This window comes from Lathamus discolor, chromosome 5 (assembly GCF_037157495.1).
Source record: "Lathamus discolor isolate bLatDis1 chromosome 5, bLatDis1.hap1, whole genome shotgun sequence".
NCBI classification, from domain to species: domain Eukaryota; kingdom Metazoa; phylum Chordata; class Aves; order Psittaciformes; family Psittacidae; genus Lathamus; species Lathamus discolor.
In genome coordinates, this window is record NC_088888.1 from 123,962,731 (window position 1) to 123,982,412 (window position 19,682).

General features: G+C 44.5%; 1 protein-coding gene across 5 annotated transcripts in view; it reads left to right on the forward strand.

The window, feature by feature from the left end:
• Nucleotides 1–19,682, forward strand: part of RTN4 (reticulon 4) — a 49,046-nt gene that overhangs the window by 19,664 nt on the left and 9,700 nt on the right. For 2 of the 5 annotated variants that reach the window (XM_065682512.1, XM_065682513.1), the window contains one exon: nucleotides 18,044–18,251. In XM_065682512.1, the coding sequence (XP_065538584.1) occupies nucleotides 18,044–18,251 (208 nt within the window). Of the gene's footprint in view, nucleotides 1–769; nucleotides 3,224–9,747; nucleotides 9,945–14,042; nucleotides 14,127–18,043; nucleotides 18,252–19,682 lie in introns of those variants that run through there. The other 3 variants (XM_065682511.1, XM_065682514.1, XM_065682515.1) reach the window with 3 other exon arrangements.

A 19,682-nucleotide genomic window follows, 5' to 3' on the forward strand; every position in this document is an offset into this window, starting at 1 on the left:
AACCCTTTCCAATTAGTCTGCCTTTACTAAAAGTCAGCATGGGTCCAAGAATAGCCTCCATCACATCGCTCCATCCTGTGACTTTCCAGTTGATCCGTTCAAGATTTTAATGCTCATTCCTTTCTTGACATGGTAAATGTTGTGTGAACAAGCCACAGCCATCTGAATTCTTGGACCCTTGATGTAGGAGATAAGTTGATATTATTAACAGGTTAACATATCAAAGCATAGTTGCTTTACTGATTTAGCAGAAAGATTTAATCCATAGTAACTTTCTGCAGTACTTTATGTAAGCAAAATATTTACCTGTAGTATTTTAATGCTTTTTTTGTTAGCTACCATGCCAAATTCCCACTAAGATGTCAAAAATGGACTTCATGCACGTTTGTGCATATGTTTGTGCGCATGTTTGTGCACAAGCATCCACACATATCTTCTCTCTGTCTCACCTTGCCACCTTCCCTCTCTTACTGTGTTAATATTGCCTGCTGTACTTGGATGCTCTGTACTTGTCCGGCATCTTCAGCTTTACTGTGATCTCTGCGCTGCATAAAATTGCTGCTTCTCTAGCCTCTTGCATACTTCTCTGCTAGAAGAAATGAACTAGAATAGCACACTTTAACCCATGCTTTTAATGGGTAAGAGTGTTTATGATAGAACTTGGAAGAACCTCTTAATAACTAACATTATGTGAACCTGTCATGAACGTTTGCGTTGACTTTAAAGAGCACTTGCATTCTCTAACTTTCCTTTCTATCCATGGTCACAGAAAAAGTTCTGGACTTGCAGGAGCAGCCAGGTAGCACTAAGTCGCTTGGTCAAGAGGATTTTACTGCAGTCCCGCTTGATACTGCTCCTTCTCTTCCCTCCTTCTCTCCTGTCTCAGCTGATCCCTTTAAAGAGCACTCAGCCCTTGATACGTTCTCAGATGGATTACCTACAAGAGGCACTTGCAAAGAAAATGCAAGTGAAGTTTATAAAGAACCAGTGGAAAAGGCAAGAAATCCATTTCTTTCAGAGGGAATTGGGAAAGACATTCAGCCACCAGAGATGAAGTCCTCAGAACTCCCATTTGCTAAAGCAGAAGCAGCCATTTTATCTCAGGCTAAAGAAGAAACACAGCTAGAGGGCCCTAAAGAATTACCTAATCTGGAGAAAATGCCTGCAGAGCAGCTGAAAATGTCTCCAGAAAGTCCTCAAGATTTGTTTGAGAAAAATGAGGAAGATCTCTTCTATAACAAAGACAAATACAGAGGTGGTGATCAGGATGACAAAGGGGCACAGAAAGAAGACCCTCTTAAGAGGGAAGAATATGCAGACTTCAAACCATTTGAGCCAATATGGGAGCTAAAAAGTGCTAGTCATGGACTGAGCAGCATGAAAGAGGATGTTGGAAGTAAGGTAGATGCTAAGCTAGAAAGCAGTTTAGATGAGAAATATGGTGTAGGTAAGCTGGATGTGCAGAAGGATTATGAAAGAGACAGTGAAGGCAGCGTGGAAGATCGCTCTTTCCCAAGTACCCCTGAAGCTGTAACAGAGCCTTCGCAGACTTACATCACTTGTACTAAATTTGAATCCTCTGTGAGTCCTGATGGTAACAAAGGCAAGTCTCTTTCTCCACTAGAGGAAGGTGCTTCAGAAAATAGAACCGATGATGAGAAAAAGATTGCAGAAATGAAAGCTCAGACGAGCACAGAACAAGGTAATTTTAGCACTAAAGCAGTTGGCAAGCAGGAAGGCCAGGAAGCTGACTATGCTAAACCAGAGAGTATATCAACAGTGCCATCTGACACTGCAGCAAATATGCCTGAAGGTCTTACTCCTGATCTAGTACAAGAAGCATATGAAAGTGAGATGCATGACGCAGCATGTACAAAACTTGCTTATGAAACAAAGATTGATTTAGTTCAAACCTCCGAGTCAGTACAAGAGACTCTGAAACCCGTGACACAACTCTGCCCCTCCTTTGAAGGCTCAGAAGCTGCTCCATCACCAATCTTACCAGATATTGTTATGGAAGCCCCACTGAGCACTGGGACTGCTGGTGCAGAAACATCTGCTGTGCAGCTTGAAGCTTCCCCATTAGAAACATTTATTCCTACTGCTAATTTTGAGAATGTAAAAGAAGAGACTGAAAAACCTCCCATGTACCAAGAGGCAGTGAATGCACCACTGACACAGGCCCAAGAAGCAAAAGAGGCATTAGCAGTTAAGAAACCTGAGCATGAGAGTAGCAGCAGTCCTGAAGATACAGAGACTCCATATATCTCTATTGCATGTGACCTGATTAAGGAAACAAAGGTCTCTGGTGAGCCTACTGCTCCATCCTTTACAGAATACTCAAAGACACCGGTAACAGAATGCATTCCTCAGGATGTGCCTGAAGACAAGGAACTCATTGAAAAACCGTCTCCACAGTTTGGGAAATCTGACCTGTTCAATAGCCAGGTGATACCTGACTTCACAGAGAGAGGGAGTGAAGATCCATCTCTCATCTTAAAGAGTAAATCAGCTGAGAATATTGTAACTGACGAGGAACATGAGGAACAGCTGGTGGAGTCAGGAGCTGCCAAAGGCAAACCTTACCTGGAGTCTTTCCAACCCAAACTGGACTCTTCCAAAACTGTGGCTGCTCTGCCCTCTGAGCCAACACCTACAAAACCAGCCAAGGTAGAGAAGATTCCTCTTCAGATGGAAGAGCTGAATGCTGTGGCTTATCCAGCTGATGTACCTGTTGCTACACAACCAAAAACAGGAGATGACAAAGCTCTCTCACCCATGGAGTCTTCCCCAGTCACAGTGGAAGATGACTTTGTGATGTTAAGTCATCCTAAAACTCCTGAGTTTTTGGCAGAAGCCATTGACAGAGAAGTAACACACAAAGATGGAAGTGAAGAGATCAGTAAGGTGATCCAAGGTGAGAAGAGGCAATTGCCTTGTCCAGAGCTACCCTGTGATCTGTCTGTAAAGAATGTAGACGTAAAAGCTAAGGAAGATACCAATGCCTTGAAAAAGTCCTTGGAGGCTGTGGACAAAGAAGTGCCTGACGTATCCAAGATGTCCTTACTGGCCACAGATACCTCACCTTTACCTGCTGAAAAAGAGATAGTCAGTGTAGGAAAACCAGAAGCTTTTGAGAAGGAACCTGAGCGAGAAGCTGCTTCTGTTAAAGAAAAGGAAAAACCTACTGCTATATTTTCAGCAAAGCTGAATAAGTCTTCAGGTAATCTGTGTGTGCTGTCTTGCAGTTTGCCTATCTGCTTATTTTTATAGCTAAGCTTAAGCATGTCATGACTTTAACTGTTTTTAAGTCACTTTCTGTAAACTTCTCTAAGGGTAACAGAATGTTAGTGCCTGCACTTTTACCTTACTCACATTCTGATTGCTTTAGTACTTTTTTTTCTTCTGTTTATCAGGGGTGGACTCACTGTCTCCAGTTTTCTCCTTCAGTTCTCCTGCTGATCTGTTGAGACAGAAATAAGTCACTACTCATTGCAAGCTCTGCTGTGGTGGTCTACAAGCTGGGCATTAGGTGGCCTTCCAAACTTGCTCTTAATACATGACAGTAAGCCAGGGATGGTGTTTCAATCTGCTGTGTGTACATGATTTGAAGAGGCATTGCTTTTCATGCACAGTTCAGACATTAGACGTGAAACTGAGGAAAATACCCTTGCTGCTACTATATGTGTAGCATACACATCTGGAAGAGAACCTGCACATCTGCTATCATGGGACTTGGCAGCTTGCATTAGATCAAGGGCCAATGGTTTGAAATAAACAGTGCACATGAGTGAGTGCACAGTACTCAGGTTACTAGGAGAGCGGTCATTGCGAAGCTGAGTATCCTGCAGATGTTAAAATTGGTTTACGTGCAACAGAGATACTAATTTTCATTTTTCTTTTCAGGTGGGGCTTACACTTCAGTGTAGGTGATTTTTCTTCTGGTAGAGTGTACTTAGGTAGCAAAAGTTGAAAGATAAGATCGTTGTAGTGTTCTCTAAAGTGAATGCCTTATGAAACTCCAGCTATTGTAGCCTAGAGGAGTACCTGCTTTTTGACACCCCAGCACTCTGCTGCTGCTTGAGTCTTACATCAGAAGCATTCCCGCTAAAATAACAACTACTGCAGGAAGCACAATGACTCTGTTCCAAATAGAAAGTCAAATATTAGTTTGGCTCAGCGACAGTGTATTTGTGCAGTAGCTGCAGTCCACTGTTCATAAAATACATTCCTAGTGTAGGTAGACTACATCAAATGTGTTTTGGATCACACAGGTGTGTGTTGTGAGGAATGTCAGGGTGTTGATGTGCTGAAGATAGGGTTTGGAAAATAAGGTAGAAGATGTAATGCTTACATTTAACTTTGCATCATAGTTGCCATTCCTCCTGTCTCGCTTCTTCATACATATAGGTGGGTGGAAAGGACAGTTTCCCTTCTCCCCAGTGATGAAATACCAGTGGTACTTGCACTGTTCAAATGCTGTGTGTTCTGTGAAGACTTCTGTCCTCGTGCTCAGACTTCCAGCACATAGTGCTGTCTAGCGAACAGCTGCTGTGTATCTAACCCTTCATGTCAAGGGGTTAATTGTTCAGAGATCAGACTACTTAGAAAAATAACATTGCATTTAATATACTGGCTTTTTTCCTTGGGTCTTATAACAGGAAGCCTTGCCAGGGGTATCTTAAATCATTGCATTGATGTAGCAGCCTAGGGGCGGCAAATCATTGCTTTGGGTCTGAGGAGGACACAGCTGCTGCTCTTCTGTCTGTGGGGGCTGCCAGAGAAGCTGCTCATGAACCCATTTCCCATAGCAGGAGAGGAGAGACTTGAAGGGTGTCTTCCTTCTCCCATCTAGTGGCACAGAGCTGGGACAGGGCAGGAGCTGGGACAGGCATGGGGCTGGCCTGCGTGTGTGGGAAACTGGGGCACTGTCTGCAGTCTGTTGGAATCACTGTAAAGCAGCTGCAGTTTTAATTCTTGATGGGCTGTGTTGTTTGGGAAGGAAAGTTGTTGTTTCTGGAGACACATTTTCTTAAAGCTAAAGAGATGAGAATACTAACCCAAAACCAGGGCCCATTTGGCCTAGATTTTTGTCCCCACTCTGTGCTGTTGACTTTTTTGCTCACTTCTGCTGTATTCTATAAAACAGAACAGGACTTCTGAGACCTGCCTGAGGAGTGTAATGACAAGCCATGAACAAAATCAGTTGTCTGCTTTTACTACCACACTACTTAAGCACAGTTTCAAAGTAGCATTAAAAAACTAACACATACACTGGTCTTCCACACTCTGAAAAGAGGGATAATTCATCACAAGGCCAAGAAGTGGATCTGTGCGTGTGTTTGTCCTTTTGAGTCCTACCTTTATCGTGTGTGTGTAGGGGGGGGGTTGGTTTGGGTTTTTCTCTCATTCCATGAGTGGAACTGAAACAGATCTTCCTGTGCCTTAAGACTTCTGGAATCAGTTGGTGTGGTGTGTGTATCGTGCTTGTTAAAACATTACTCTCAACTGCCTTACAGCTGCACTTAAATGAAGGTTCTTGAATGCTTACCTAACAGTGCTATCTTTGATCGCTAATGTGAGTGCAAGCTTGCCTGTGTGTACCTGAAGGTGTAAGTAGCTTCCACCAGTCCCAGTGAACTGCAGGGAGCTAAAACCTCTAAAGGGGTTGCACATTTTACGTTTTAAAACTCCACCACTCCAGTAAAGCAAATCTAAATCTTCGAGCAGCTTCCTGGGTTAGAAAGAGGTTTGTTGAATGCTGCCTTGCAGACCCTTGGGTGATCTATTTTGCAGTGGTATCAGACTACAGGCACCTTGTACTTACTTCATAGCTGCACAGTTGTGAAAACCAAACCAACCAAAGCAAAATCAGAACCATGGTTAACTGTCAAGAAACCCCTCTCCTTGTAAGAAACTCCAATTTATAACAATTTAACAGCAAATACCCCTCTGCTGCACCACTGTCAATTCCTACTGTCATGGGTACAGTGATGCTTTTTTCCCCCCCATTCCCTTTCTCAGTACATGCTGTATTTGGCTTCCAGGCAGATAATCCTCCTCCTTCACCCTCACCACACATTTCTGACCTCCATAAAAATACTCCACATTAAGATGTGACTTCGGAGCTGATAGTTCCTGATGCTTGTGCTGCTGCTGACCTGTGCCACGGCCACAGCAGCCTCAGCTTCTGCCAGGGTTTGTGTTTGTACCAGCACAGCGCAGCAGGGAGTTGTGCTAAGGGGTGCTCATGAAAGGGCTTTGTTGCCATCTAGTGTTTGTAAATGGAGTGTAACTCGGGTATCTGCCTGCCAGGGGATTGCATCTGGGTTTTGAGAACCTCGGAGCATTGAAACCAGTTCACTGTTCTTAGGACTGAAAACTAAATGCACATCGGAGCCCTTCTGTTGCACAGACTTGCTTCACTGGTAATGCATTACTTTTGGATAGAGACCATTTATTCTCCCAAATAGGCTAGAAAACCAGGCTTTTCATAAACCTGGATGTGAGGCTTTTATGTTACTGAATAATAATACAACTAAATTTGTAGATTGTAGAACCTTCCCCAAAATCAAAACCTCTGACCGTGACAGAAAGTTGGGTACCAAAATGTAACGACATTATCAGTGTAAGTTTTGCTGTGTTCACCTGGAGCATTACAATGACATTTGAGAATGATGCTGAGATCTTTCCCACCAGGGCTCTCAGTTTGACAGGATACCCTTGTTTCATGGTGATTTTGAACAACAGGCTCTGTAGACATTCATTTTAGGTTAAATTTACGGGTTTACAGGTCTCGTTTTCACACATGCTACAGAGCACTCTAATGGAATTACAGGAATGCAGCTATTTGCTTATGTCTTACACTTCCTGGATTGTCTTGAGAGGGCAAATTCAGAGGTGAATTCCAAGTGGGAATGTGCTTTGGGAAGGTGGCTGGGTGGTACTAACGATGGAGCTTTTCTTTTTAGTCCTGAATCATGGGGGCAGAAATAAAAACACTTCCTGTGATTCTGTAAGAGCAAGCCAGGTCATTGCAGGTACGTGAAGCTTAAAAGAAGTTAGAAATGCTCCTTACACCTTGTGGTTATTTCCTGTTAATTTCCATATTTGTAGTTAATTAAATAGAGCCATTACCAGATGGGTTTGGTTTTAGTTGGTTTTCACAGAGGGGAAAAATACCTTTTGAATGCCTCTGGAATTCTTTTCAGGAGCAGATTATTTGTAAAATAGCCTGGAATTCAACCTAAAATCTTGATTTTAATTTGTTCTGGTTATATTCTTAGATTCTTTGATGATTCAGGTCTTCTCTTCTGCTACCAGGTAAATACTAACAGATAGAGACTTCTTTTCCAGAGCGAAGTGTTTGCAGAGTAGGAGAAATAAGGAAGAACCCAAACCTGACCCTTAGACAGATTTTGTTGAAAGGAGGACCTGCTGTGTTTTTGTAGAGCTCTTGTGGCGCCCTGTTGAGATGCAAAGGCACGTATAGCAAAGCCAAGGCCACTGACAAAGCAAGGCCTTTGGGAAGTTATTTGCAGAGTGGCAAAATTAGGGGAGAAAATGAAACTTTTGTGGTAAGCTTCCAGCTTTCCCAGAGGCACAGTTAGGTGACCAGCATTGAATGAACCTTCAGGCAAGAGCAGAGTTAGGTGGTCATCCACAGTGCTCTCCTGTGGGAAGCTGGGAACACTCTTCTGTGCAGAAATGCTGCTGTACATCTGCTCAGGGTGATTTAATATCTATGTAGTGAGTAAAGTACTCACCCTGCAAGCAGGCAGCCCTTCGGATGTAGGTGCATTCCATAGAAGAACATGGTTAGAATTGATTGCGTCTGTTTTAGCTGTCTGGGTGAGTTGATAAAGCCATCATGTACACAGTCTGTTAGTTGGATAGGTTTTGTGTAAATGTTGGTGTAGAAACAGGCATGCAACTTCCCTAATGAAACAAGAAAGCTTATACAGAAGTTTGTTGACACTGCTGGTGCTTTGTTTAAAGAGGAGGGAGTAGAGAGTGTAGAATAGAGTGTAAGTGCCTGAAATAAGAGATGTGAGTATGGAGGGATCCACTTTGTTTTAGGCATTGTTTGCATGGAGTGGGAAGAGAGAACACAGTAAAGAGGAGGATCTTGAGGGCAGGGAGAAACTCCTGTGGATGGAGTTAGTGGCTCATGTAAGATGTAAGGAGAATGTTCTCAAGTAAGGAGGATGGGGACTGGTAACGCAGCTGGCTGCATGTTTATGTTCTGGGTGCTGCCGATTTGCTGTGGATACAATGAAATGTCTGCTCAGGAATGTGTTGCATAAATGTACTATTTTAAGTATGCAATATAAGGACTATGAAGAAGAAATGAAGAGACTAATTGTGTATTGGGTAATTAGTGGAAAGAGCTTTCTGAAAGCATCAGGTTTCTGGCTATTTTAGTGACAATGCAGTCATCCAAACAAATGTGAGGGGAGAACAATGGATTTTGGTGCTTTCCAGTTGATCTTAAGAATTTCAGCTCAAAGGCAAGCACATTTTCAAATGCGTTTTGTTCTTACTGCATAGTGCAACTCTTCACATGTTCTTGCACTGATGTTTGCATGTACACTTCCCGTTTCCCTCCTACAGTGTATGCTTTGATTTACCTGTCGAACCTGTGAACGAAATGTACATCGTGGTATGTTGAAAATGTATGTAACTGCTTTTGCTGTCAAAGGAGGCCTTAAATCTATGCAGCAGTTGAAGCAATAGCAGGGTTTTCAGGTAGCTTTGTGTCTTTGTGTAGGATTGTCTGTTCTACTGTGTAAGTACGGAATCAGGATCTCCATCCCAGCCACCTCCATCACATTTTTAAGAGGCTTTGGAGCAGTGCTGGGGAGTTTTTAGCATTGCATTGTCAGCCCCAGATCTTAAGAACAGACTCCAAGCCAGAGAAATAGTCAGATTCTTTTCAGCAGGGATGGAAAACAGAAGGACGTTGTTCTCACACCTCTTTCAGCTTGAGTTTCTGGTTTAGGCTTGTCTCATGCCTGTATGTTACTTTCTATACATTAGTAGTGTGAACTTTCAGGTTCTCATTTTCATTTAAATGAAGGGAACGTTTAATTGTTACTTCTGCAGCAGACAGCAAAGGGTAAACTAAAAAGGGGAAGGTGTTTGGTTGTAAAGGATTAGATAACTGTTCTCAAGCCTCCATTTAATGAATACATGTGGCTGAGCGCTTCATAAGGACTAAAGATACCAGCAAAATGACTTCTTGTGTTCTTCCCCAGCCTCTTGCTTTTGTTACAGGCACAGGAAGGGTCCTGTTCTGTCCTCCTTCAAGCCTTTTTTCTTTAAAGGGAGAGGTGTTACAAAGAGGTCTCTGTTAGCCTTGCAGACAGTCGGGCGTTTGTTTAAGGAAGCAAGGGAAGATGTGTATCGAGGAGGTCTGTAACGTGGTTTAACCACTGCTTGAAAAGCAATGTGTTTAAAGCCTGTCTGGTGGCTACTTTTAGCTCCACTGTGAAAAGCTTCTTAGGGCAGTATTTTTGTTAGCCTGTGCTGAGCCTGTCCATGGTATGGACACCACAACAACCCAGCGCACGGGTGTTCTGCAGGGAGAAGCCATCTCCCTCCTTGCCGCTTCCCTTCTCCCTCCGCCTCACGTCTCTCCTGGCTCCGTCGGCACGCAGGAAAGCAGCAAATGGCTGCACGGGGCAGGGATTGCATTGGAGCATGAGGAGCCTGGAGAGAGCTCGCACTGCGTCAGTCGTGCTCCACACCCCGTCAGCTGACCGGCCTCCTGCAGCACCAGTGCAGCCGCGCACTGCAGACGCGCAAGCCCATGCTTCCCATCCCGGGCTGCGGATCCCTTCTCCTGCAGCTGCCCTCTTGGAATGCATAATTGATAACCACAGCTGGAGGGTAGAGCCTTTGTGGAGAGATGGACAGCCAGCTGAGCGGCTGGAAGGACAAGGGTATTTCTTTCACCTTTCTTCCCTTTCATTTTGTAACGCTAAAGATGCTGCGGGTTGTTTTTAGCAAATGGGGTTTGTGGCGTGCTTGTGATTGTGAAATGTATCCGAGGGTGGAAGATCTGTACTGTTTGCAGGAAAAGAAAGCTGTAGGTTAAAATGGGTAAATACGAGCAATGCAGAAGGATAAATTATTTATGTAGGTGAAATAGCTTGTGTGACACTGCAGATCTTTTTCAGCCCTACAGAGTGTATTAAAGCACGGCTTGTTTCCGTACGCACTGCACAAATACCAGCATAGCCTCAATTTACTTGATGTTCCTTTGAAATTCCTAGATTATTAATGTTTTTATAGTGCTAGCTATTAGCCTGAAAGAATATGGTGCCTGCAGTTCGTGTGGTTTCATTATTTTATGAGGAGAAATCTTACGCGGACTAGAGCAGGGTGGGGGTGTGGGGTTTTCTGTTTAATACTGGCCGGAATCTCCCCTTAATCACATTTGCTGTGGATTTTTCATAATTCTATTGGATTTTAGGTAAAACTGAGTCTGATTTTTCAGAACTGGCAGCCATAATACCGAATTGGTTTAGGTAAATAAGTAGCTAACCTTAAACGAATGTGGTTCTGACCTTTGTTCCTGGAGCCGCCAGTGGGAGATGGCGGGTGTAAATCTCTGTGGATCATTATATTAGTGCTCAGTGTGTAAGGGTTTAAGCCTGATTTGAATATGTAATCATCATATTTTATCAGCAAGACGAGCTCTAAAAGATTTTCATCATCTCTGGCTACTTAAATATCTCTTAAAGGGCCCTGTTGTGCTTGTTACATGTGAAATTTTCCTCTTCTTTTATAGCTATTGATCAAAGTCTATGCTTATTTTCCCCTTGGACAAAATTGCCGGCTGTCTAGAATCCATGGAATGCTCAATCAGAACTTAAATATGCAGCAAAAAAGCCCTGCAGGGGAAAAAAAAACCCTTTACCCCTCTGCAAAACAGTTTCTTAAGATGCTAATCTTTAATGCAAGGGCTGTAAAATATTAGGAAGAAAATACTCTGCAGTGTTTAGCAATAGGGTCTGGATGTGTCACTGGTTTAAACGCTCGGCACTGCTTATGTCAGGCCTGAAATTCCTAGGGATGGCAAAAAAAAAGGGGTGGGAGGGGCGATCAGAAGGATTCTGTAAAAATCTAAAGGCAGTTTCCTTTGGGTATTCCAGCCCAATTTGCAGGCTGTGTTTTCCAGTCCGAGGGCTGGTGGTGGCCTGTGCCTCGCTGCGACTGAAAGCAGACGTTTCTGAGCCTGAAATTAGAGGCTTTGGGAATGATGGAGTCTTTCCTGGTTTAAAATGTACGGATTGCCAGTGATGAGCATGCCTGCATGGCACACACAGGGGGAATACACTAAGCAGAGCAAGCCATCCTAGTACCAGGGGTCTGTGCTCTTGGCTGCTGTGCAAAGTGTGGACCTGACTGGTGTGTAATGGAGCTGTCATCACATGAACAAAGCAAACCTAAACCAGTCCTTTGTACATACATTGTGCTGGTAAAACTGCTTCAAGCAGTTTTCAATTCCTCTTTCCCCACTTTGTTCTTACATACTGGCATCCCCTTAGGCGCAGGAAGCGGGTTCAGTGCCTGTTTCTCCCTCCAACAAGTCCCTGCTGTGTTAGATTTAATTGTCATTTCACTTGCAGAGGTAGGGTCTAAAAGAAAATGGAAGCAGAGCAAAAAGAAGATGGTTTTCTGGGGAAGCAGAAGAGCCTGGTTCTTCTTTTGCAACTGATCTTGCAGCCTGGTTTGCTGTGGTTTGTGGTAGCATTTGTTCGTAACAAGACGAAGATGCCTTGTTTCATGTGTTGTTCCTTCGTTAGGTCAGGCTCCAGTGGCATGGAAGATGATGGGTAAAGTTCAGGGACTGATTACACTGTTCAGCTTGCCCCAAAATCAATATAGAAGCAAATATTGCAACATGCTTCTTCACATGCTAAAAAATAACCTTCTAAAATGTTATGATCAAATATAAAGCCAGAGAAGAGCCAAAAGGATGGCCCCTAGTTAGACCTTCCAGCTAAAGCACCACTTTCTAATTAATATAACCCTAAACCTAGTTTTGCTACGTGCGTTTCTTATGCTGACAGCCATAGTATCTGAGGAACCAGCATAATGAAAGCGGTACAACCTGTGGTATTGATTTAATACCTGTTATTTGATCTATCGATCATCTAGACTGGCAGGATGAAATAGGTTTACCCTGGGATGACATGGCTTTTATTTTTAGCATTTTTAAAGACAGGTCTCCATGGACAAATTGGGACTAAAATGAGTCTTCTATTTATTCACTATTTCAATGAATTGTCAGGTTTGAAGGGGTGAATAATGCTAATGGCAGGGTGAACAGCACAGCTCTACACCCAGGCTGTCCCAGGATGGCTATTATGTATATTAATGTGCTGAAAATCTACCTGAATTCGGGTTCAGATTAGTTAAATAGAGGAAAAGGTTGCATTATCATGAGTAGCCAAGGCTTTGGAATGATTTTCCCTGTTTATGCACTGTGCATACGTGCACGGGTATATGATTTCAGTAGAAATTGAAAGAAAAATACTGTTTTGGCTTACTAGTAATTTATAGTTATTTATAGGTACGTCAATGTATTGATATATAGGTAGTATTTGTATCTGGGGGAGACAATCTGGTAGTGTGGGACTTTGTCTTCATCCTAGCATGTCCTTGGGAAATCCGTATCACTTTTCCTTGCCATGGCCTGCGGGGCAGAATGTGCCAGCTCTGGAACGTGTGCGATGCAGAGTTGTTTTCTGGCCCTTGGGCTCTGCTTAGACCAGCCCATCATTCCCACTGGCCGTGCCACCCCTGTGTAACATCTGTCCCGAGGACAGGGAGGGCTCTGTTGGTTGAAGTCAGCTCCATGTGCAGGGCACCACGTGCAGTCGTGCTGCAACCACCCGGGTTCACCAGGCTGGGATTGTTCTGTTGTTATTGACTGGCAGCGAGGCACCAAACTGGCTCCCAGCACGGCTCATTGGGGTAAAAGGAGGCTGGAATTTTGTGGCTCAGGCTGTGACTGCTCCTGCTTAGGATGCTCCAACCCTGGCAGTGTCCAAGGCCAGGTTGGATGAGGCTTGGAGCAAGCTGCTGTAGCAGAAGGTGTCCCTGCCTGTGGCAGGGGTTGGAACTGGATGAGCTTTAAAGGGTCCCTTCCAACCCAGACCATTCCATGAGTCTATGACAACTGTGATATTTAAGTGGTCGCTGTTATGTAAGGAAACTTGAAAATGTGGGAAGTCTGGAAAGTGTCAGGCGCCAGCATTCTAATGGTGTTTGTGCTTCACAGACTGACCACTTGATGGGTTGGTGGCTTCTCTTTGGGGCTGGCTTGGTCTGATTGGTTCGAATCAGGCTGGGCCAGGCTTTGAAAGTGAATCTGCAAGCTTCAGCTCTTGCCTGGTACATAATCTGTGTAAAAGATCAGTGGAAGCACTGGGCATCGCTGTCAGGTGTAAATGGGGAGGTTTTTTGGTGTAAAGTGGAAGATGCTAGATACTGTGCATGAAAAAGATCGGTGGAAATCCTGGACATCGCTGCAGGTGTAAACAGGAAGTTTATTTAATGTAAAGTGCAAAATGCCTCTAAACAGCAATCAGCAGGGATTTGTGCTTGGGTGCTGGTTTATGCTGGTCTGGGGTTAATCAATAAGCCTCCACTGTACGTCAGTGACAGTTGTGACTGTGCACTTTGCAGTGTGAAAGCTGCCCTTTCTCACCACTTCTGTGTTAGCACAGTGCGGCTGTTGTTAAACCCACCCAGAAAAGCCCCTTTCTTGTGCTTCCACACTGTCTTTATTCGCAGACCATAGATCCCTCCCTACCTTCCACCCCACAGAGGGGTTCTCACCGTTGTTCCCCATGTGTAAACCTCCCTGTACTGCGTTCACCCTCACAAGCAGCCTCCCTATGGGGCTGAGCTCGCCATGGCCATGCCCTGCGTGCGGGTGAAGCTGTGCTGACGGCTGCGTGTGCGGCCGCGGCGCCATTGGCGGGGTCCGGCTTGGCTGCGGTTGCGTAGAGGCACCGACCTCTGCGTGCCCTGCAGGAAGTGGAACGGCGCGGGGAGACGCTGGGCACGGGCTGCTGCATGCAGGCTGCTCAAGATGGAGGCCAGAATGGGTCAGTCCCTTTTCCTTGCTTTTCTCTAATAGCTGTTGGCGGAACTCGCTTTCGATGTCGAGCCTTTCAGTTCCTGCCGCAGTAAGAGCGAGGGGCGCTTGGTTCCGCTGTTTATAAAGAGCGTTCTCAAGTTAAATCGATCGAGCCACTTGTTGTCATTTTGTCACAATAGGGGCTGTTCGGTGTTAGCTGAAATGCCTGTGGAATAGAGAGAAAAGGCTTAAAAATACAGTTACTGCAGCGGTAAAGCTGTCGCGGCACTCGCTTTAAAAGCAAAATGTAATGGGATGAGTTGTGCATGTAAGGCACGGATGCTAGCAGCGCTATTTTTAGACGTGCCAAGTGACAGTTCGTGCTTACCAAATGTAGGCAGCTGTTCTTGCTTTAGAATAGGCCGGGGGTACTTGCTTTAAACGTAGGAGATTGTAGTTCAGGGGTATAAAATGAAGGTTAAAGCGGTTTCCAGGAGGAAGGAGGCTGCTTGGCACCAGTTCCTGAGAGTTGGGGTGTGGGGGGGTTGTTTTTGTGCTGTGCTGTTTTTAATCTGCTGTGAATATCTTGTGTTTAAAGCCAGAAAGCTGCTCCTGGTAATGCTTTTAACTCTTCATTTTCCTCTAGAAAGAAGTGCACATACGTGTTTCTGATCGATTGGGGTTCATAAATCACTTCCATCGTTTAGAAATCATTTTCATTGCTCTCTTTAAAACTGCACCTCGCTTTTTCAGTGTCTTGTAGCTGACTTTCCCTAGGAGGAATTCACAATGAAACCGGATCTGAGTGTCGTTATGCTGGGGCTGGTTTGGTGCAGAGAGGAGACACTGAAGTGCTACGTGTGCAGTTTAACTGTGGTCTGGGGGCTCCCAGCTTGGGGGTTTTCTTGCTGTTGACTGGAGAACAAAAGGCTGAGGATGGGGCACTGGAGGCCATTTGTGGGTGCTTTAACTGCAGCCATTTACATTGATTTCTCCTGTCTTGGAAACCCGGATACAGGTGAATGACTCTTCACCTTCCTTACACCTGGGAGCAGGTACAATGCTTCCTGCTTGTAGTAGGTGAGTTCTTGTGAAGCAATCAGAACCTCAGAGCAGTGGAGAGGCTGCAAAACTGTGTTAGAGAGGAGGGAGTTATCTCAGTTATCCAACTAAAGCTGCCTGCGAAAGGAGAGGAGAGGGGCTCATGCCTGGCATGTCACACGATACAGGAGCAGCACCCAAATATCGCCATATGGATGCTCAAATTGCAGCATTTGAAACTAAATATAGTTTCAGGATTTGCAGCAAATACTTGGGGAAGAAATGAGGTTTTCAAAGCTTTTTTTTGCATGATTTAGGAGCACAAAATCCACTCATTTATCCCTTTTTTGCAATACTGCTTCCGACACCCCCCCCTTCAGTGTTACAGATACTTGCAGCTCAGTTTAGGTTTAGAGTTTACAGCGATTTTTAGGTCAAGCTCACGGTTTGGTTCATAAGCTTCTTTTATCTGCTAAACTTGCTTCATTAAGGTGTGCCAGGACACTACCAGGCACTTTGGGGGTTAGAAGCAAAGCCAAAGAAACCAAATGTAATGTTACATTTAGGGATTATAGCCCATAGAAAAGGAATGTTACAATTACTTGATTTTTTTCATTTGATTATTGCAAATTAATATTACAGACAAGTTTTCTTGCTTAGAGCCTCATTGGTTTGACAGAACAGCAGCTCTGTAACATGACGAGACCCAGCAGGATAACAGGTCAGCAGAGTGCACGGGTGGGTTGGGCCTCAGTGTGACAAGGACTTTGGATGGGTGCTGGAGCAGGAGTGTCACCTCCTTCAGCTGGCTGCTCTATCTCTCACCCCATATGTTGGTGGAGTCACATGGGGAACCACAGCCAGCATCTGATCTGGCTGCTGCTTTGTTTGTATTCTGCTTTCTGAGGGCAGCAGTTGTCAGCAGCAGGCAGAAAACCAGGCAAGCAGTGGGACTGAGGGTGGTGGTGGAGCTGGGGCTTGATCCTCCCACTGCAGTTCTGGTTTGTGATAAATAAAGGAGAAGGGGTGGGGGGGGATACCATAAGGGCCATGGGTTATGGAAAGAACAGTTTAATAATTGAAATAAAGTGAAATATAATAATAATTGTAGTGAAAAGGAGATAAAAAGAGAGAGGACTAAAACCCAAGGCAGTCAAGTGATGTACAACGCACTTGTTCACCATCCACTGACTGATGCCCAGCCCGATCCAAGCAGTGACACACAGCTCCCAGCCAACTCCCCCAGTTTCTCTGCTGGGCATGACGTGCTGTGGTGTGGAATACCCCTTTGGCCAGTCCAGGTCAGGTGTCCTGTCTCTGCTTCCTCCCAGCTTCTTGTGCCCTTCCTCACTGGCAGAGCATGAGACTGAAAAGTCCTTGATCAGGGTACGCAACAACTAGAACATCAGTGTGTATCAGCATTATCCTCATCCTAAATCCAAGCAGCACTGTGCCAGCTACGAGGAGGAAAATTGACTCTATATCCCAGCCAAAACCAGGACAATATGAAAATAGCAGCTTTAAGTTTCTGACCAGGCTCTCATCTTCCCAGCGCCTGCCGCTCAGTACATTTTCCCTAAGGAAATCATTAGGAAAGGACTCCAGCTTCTGAAACACTGTGAAATTGCACCACAGCCCCAGTGGCATTTTCACATTGTACCTACAAAAGGGATTGTGCAGACTTTGCCCTACAGAGGCTACTGAGCATTTAATGCTGGTGCATTACCACATTTTCGTCCTGTAAGCAATAATGGATCTATTTAATTTTCTGATGCAGTCATTCAGAGTAAGAATGTGTTCTGAACTGTGATGTGCTACCTTACAGCTAACTGCAGTGGTGTTTAGGGTGAGACGGGATTACTAACCTTGTGGTGCAGCAGTAATTTACTATAACCTATCCTGAGTTCTGTAGCTAACGCATTATTGCTGTTCAGAAGCAGTTTTGATGCAGAAGAGGAATTTGTGCTTGTGAGAATGTGGTCAGCTGTGGAAATAGAAATGATGAAGCAGGAGTTTTTCTGTGTGTGTCCCTATGAAGTGTAAAACCAGAAGAGATGCCCCTGCCTACTTCTGTATTTGGCAGTGGGGGAGCACGTTTGCTCATGAGTTCAGTGGGGTAGTTGACCAGATGCAGCAGCACCTCAAGGGAAACACATGTGCAGTGGGTGCATTAAACCATTATATATGACCTGGGCAAGGGTGTAGTTTAAACAGTGATGTTAAGAATGGCTCAGTATTGTGTGCTCTCATGAGGGTTGCTTAAGGAAGAAGTTAAGCTTGGCTTACAAATGAAGCATTTGGCATTGGAGTGCAGCAGATTTAGCCTGGATTGAAATTGCAGTGAGATTATTCCCTCTTGAAGGCTCAGTCTGTCACCGGTTATCAGCACTCCCATAGGAATGTCTTTGGTCAAAAGGAAACAAAATGAACTCTTAATAGGTTTTGAGCAGTGCCTTTGCCTCTACCAGACTTAAAAGATATAATGGCTTAGAGATCTGTTAGCGTCTTGTCATTTGTCCTAACAGGGAATTGGACTCAGTGAGTGACCTCCACAAAAGGCACAAAAATAGAATGAAATGAAGCACAAACTGCCATGGTTCTGGTGCAGAGTGCAGAGCAGTAGTCGAAGAGATTAATTCTGGCATTGCTTAAGGGCAGAGTTGTTCTTAAACTTCAGCAATTACATTTGAGGTAATCCTAATGACAATAATCTCAATAATCGGAAGTCCAGTGCAGAACCAGTGCTAGAATAACCTATTAGTTGTCATTTCAGCTCTGGTGTCACAGTGAGATGGCAAATTCCATTCTTGATGACTCTTATCAGTGAAGTGAATCGTGTTTTACTGTTTTCATACGGTTGCAAAAGGTTTCTTGTTCTAATTTCTTTCCTTCTTTAAATTCTAGTTATTGACCTCCTTTACTGGCGAGACATTAAGAAGACAGGAGTGGTGTTTGGTGCCAGCTTGTTCCTGCTGCTCTCATTAACAGTGTTCAGCATCGTGAGCGTGACAGCTTACATTGCCTTGGCCCTGCTTTCGGTGACGATCAGCTTTAGGATATACAAGGGAGTTATCCAGGCAATCCAGAAGTCCGATGAAGGCCACCCGTTCAGGTGAGAGTCTTCCTTTCATTAACAGGAAGTGTGCTGTTTTGGGGAGCAGTATTGGTGCTGTTGGGAGCACAGGGGATGACAGAGGCTGTAATATGTCGCATATAATGTATGTTGTCTGTAGTGGAAAACGCCCGGCCTGTGACTCTTTCAGTTTTTCTCAGCAGGCATACACAGTGGTAAAGAAATTGAACTGTGTGCTTGGTACCTGGGATTTCCTTGGGAATGCTGGAGTATCTTAAATTACATAAAAAAAACCCCAAATACTTCAATCTAATGGACTAATACATGCTTTTTAGAATGGTAGAGTCTTCAGAATGTGAATCAGTGGCAGATGAGCTGCAAAATGTAAAGGATTCCCAGGAGATGCAGCACTTCCCATGCAGTATATTTAGCAAAAATCAGAGTAAATGCACCAGGGGATCCTTTTATCTTTTGGGGACTTTTCTTTAAAGAGTACTGTTAAAGTCTGTGGTTTGGGTGTAGCAGCATGGCTGTGTTCTCCGCACACAAGGCTGCCTTCTCACCAGCAGAATCCAGGTTCATTGAGGCCTGCCCAGATCAGAAATCCAGAAACTTGGACTCTGGATTCTGTGGCTTCAGGAATTGAGTCATAGGATTAACTGAGGTCCTTGAACAGGACCTCAGCTCTTTGCTTGAAGTGATGAGCTAAGCCCTTGTGGCTTCCCACATGTACACATCTCTGCAGGGTGGGAATGTGGTACCCATGGTATTCCTGCTTCCCTGTGGGGAGTACAGCGGTGCCCAAGCTGCATCTGAAGAGAAGGAGAAACTTAACTAATGTGATTAATTGCTAAGAGTGCCTGTTCCCTGTTTGCACACCAGCCCTGCCTCACATTGCTCAGACTCACTTCTCTCCCTTCATTAATCAATGAACTGGTTCCGTCTCGCCTTCCCTTGCACCTTTCCGAAACTCCTGCTTTCCCTCCTCTTTACAGCTCTCCCTGATTTTGTGCTGGTTTCAGTTGTTCTCATTCTTTTCCTCTCATCTTCAGTAAGGCAAAGTAAAGTGTTTTCTTGGATTTACCTCCATTCCTCTCTGGGTGTTGTGGCTCATTTACCCAGTGGAAGCCAATCTGTGTCCAAACCAGTGTGGGGCAAAACTCGGATAGAAACTCCATTTGAACATTCAGTATAGCAGTATGAAACTGTATCTTTTGTAAAGTTAGGGCTTTGGTTGCTTGCTTGCTTGCTTTAACCCACCAAGGCCTTGCATGGCCCTCCTTATTCACCCACATGAGGGTAATTCCCACCTGAAATCCTGCTAGCTCTCTTTACCCAATGGTGCTCTTGGGAACCCAAACAGCATTTCCAGGTTTCCCAGTTCTGTCTTAGCAAGAACAAGCACGACTTGTTTTACCTGTGCTCTTACTGTAGTTTATTTCTAAAACTACTGATATTCGTAAGAAGCAT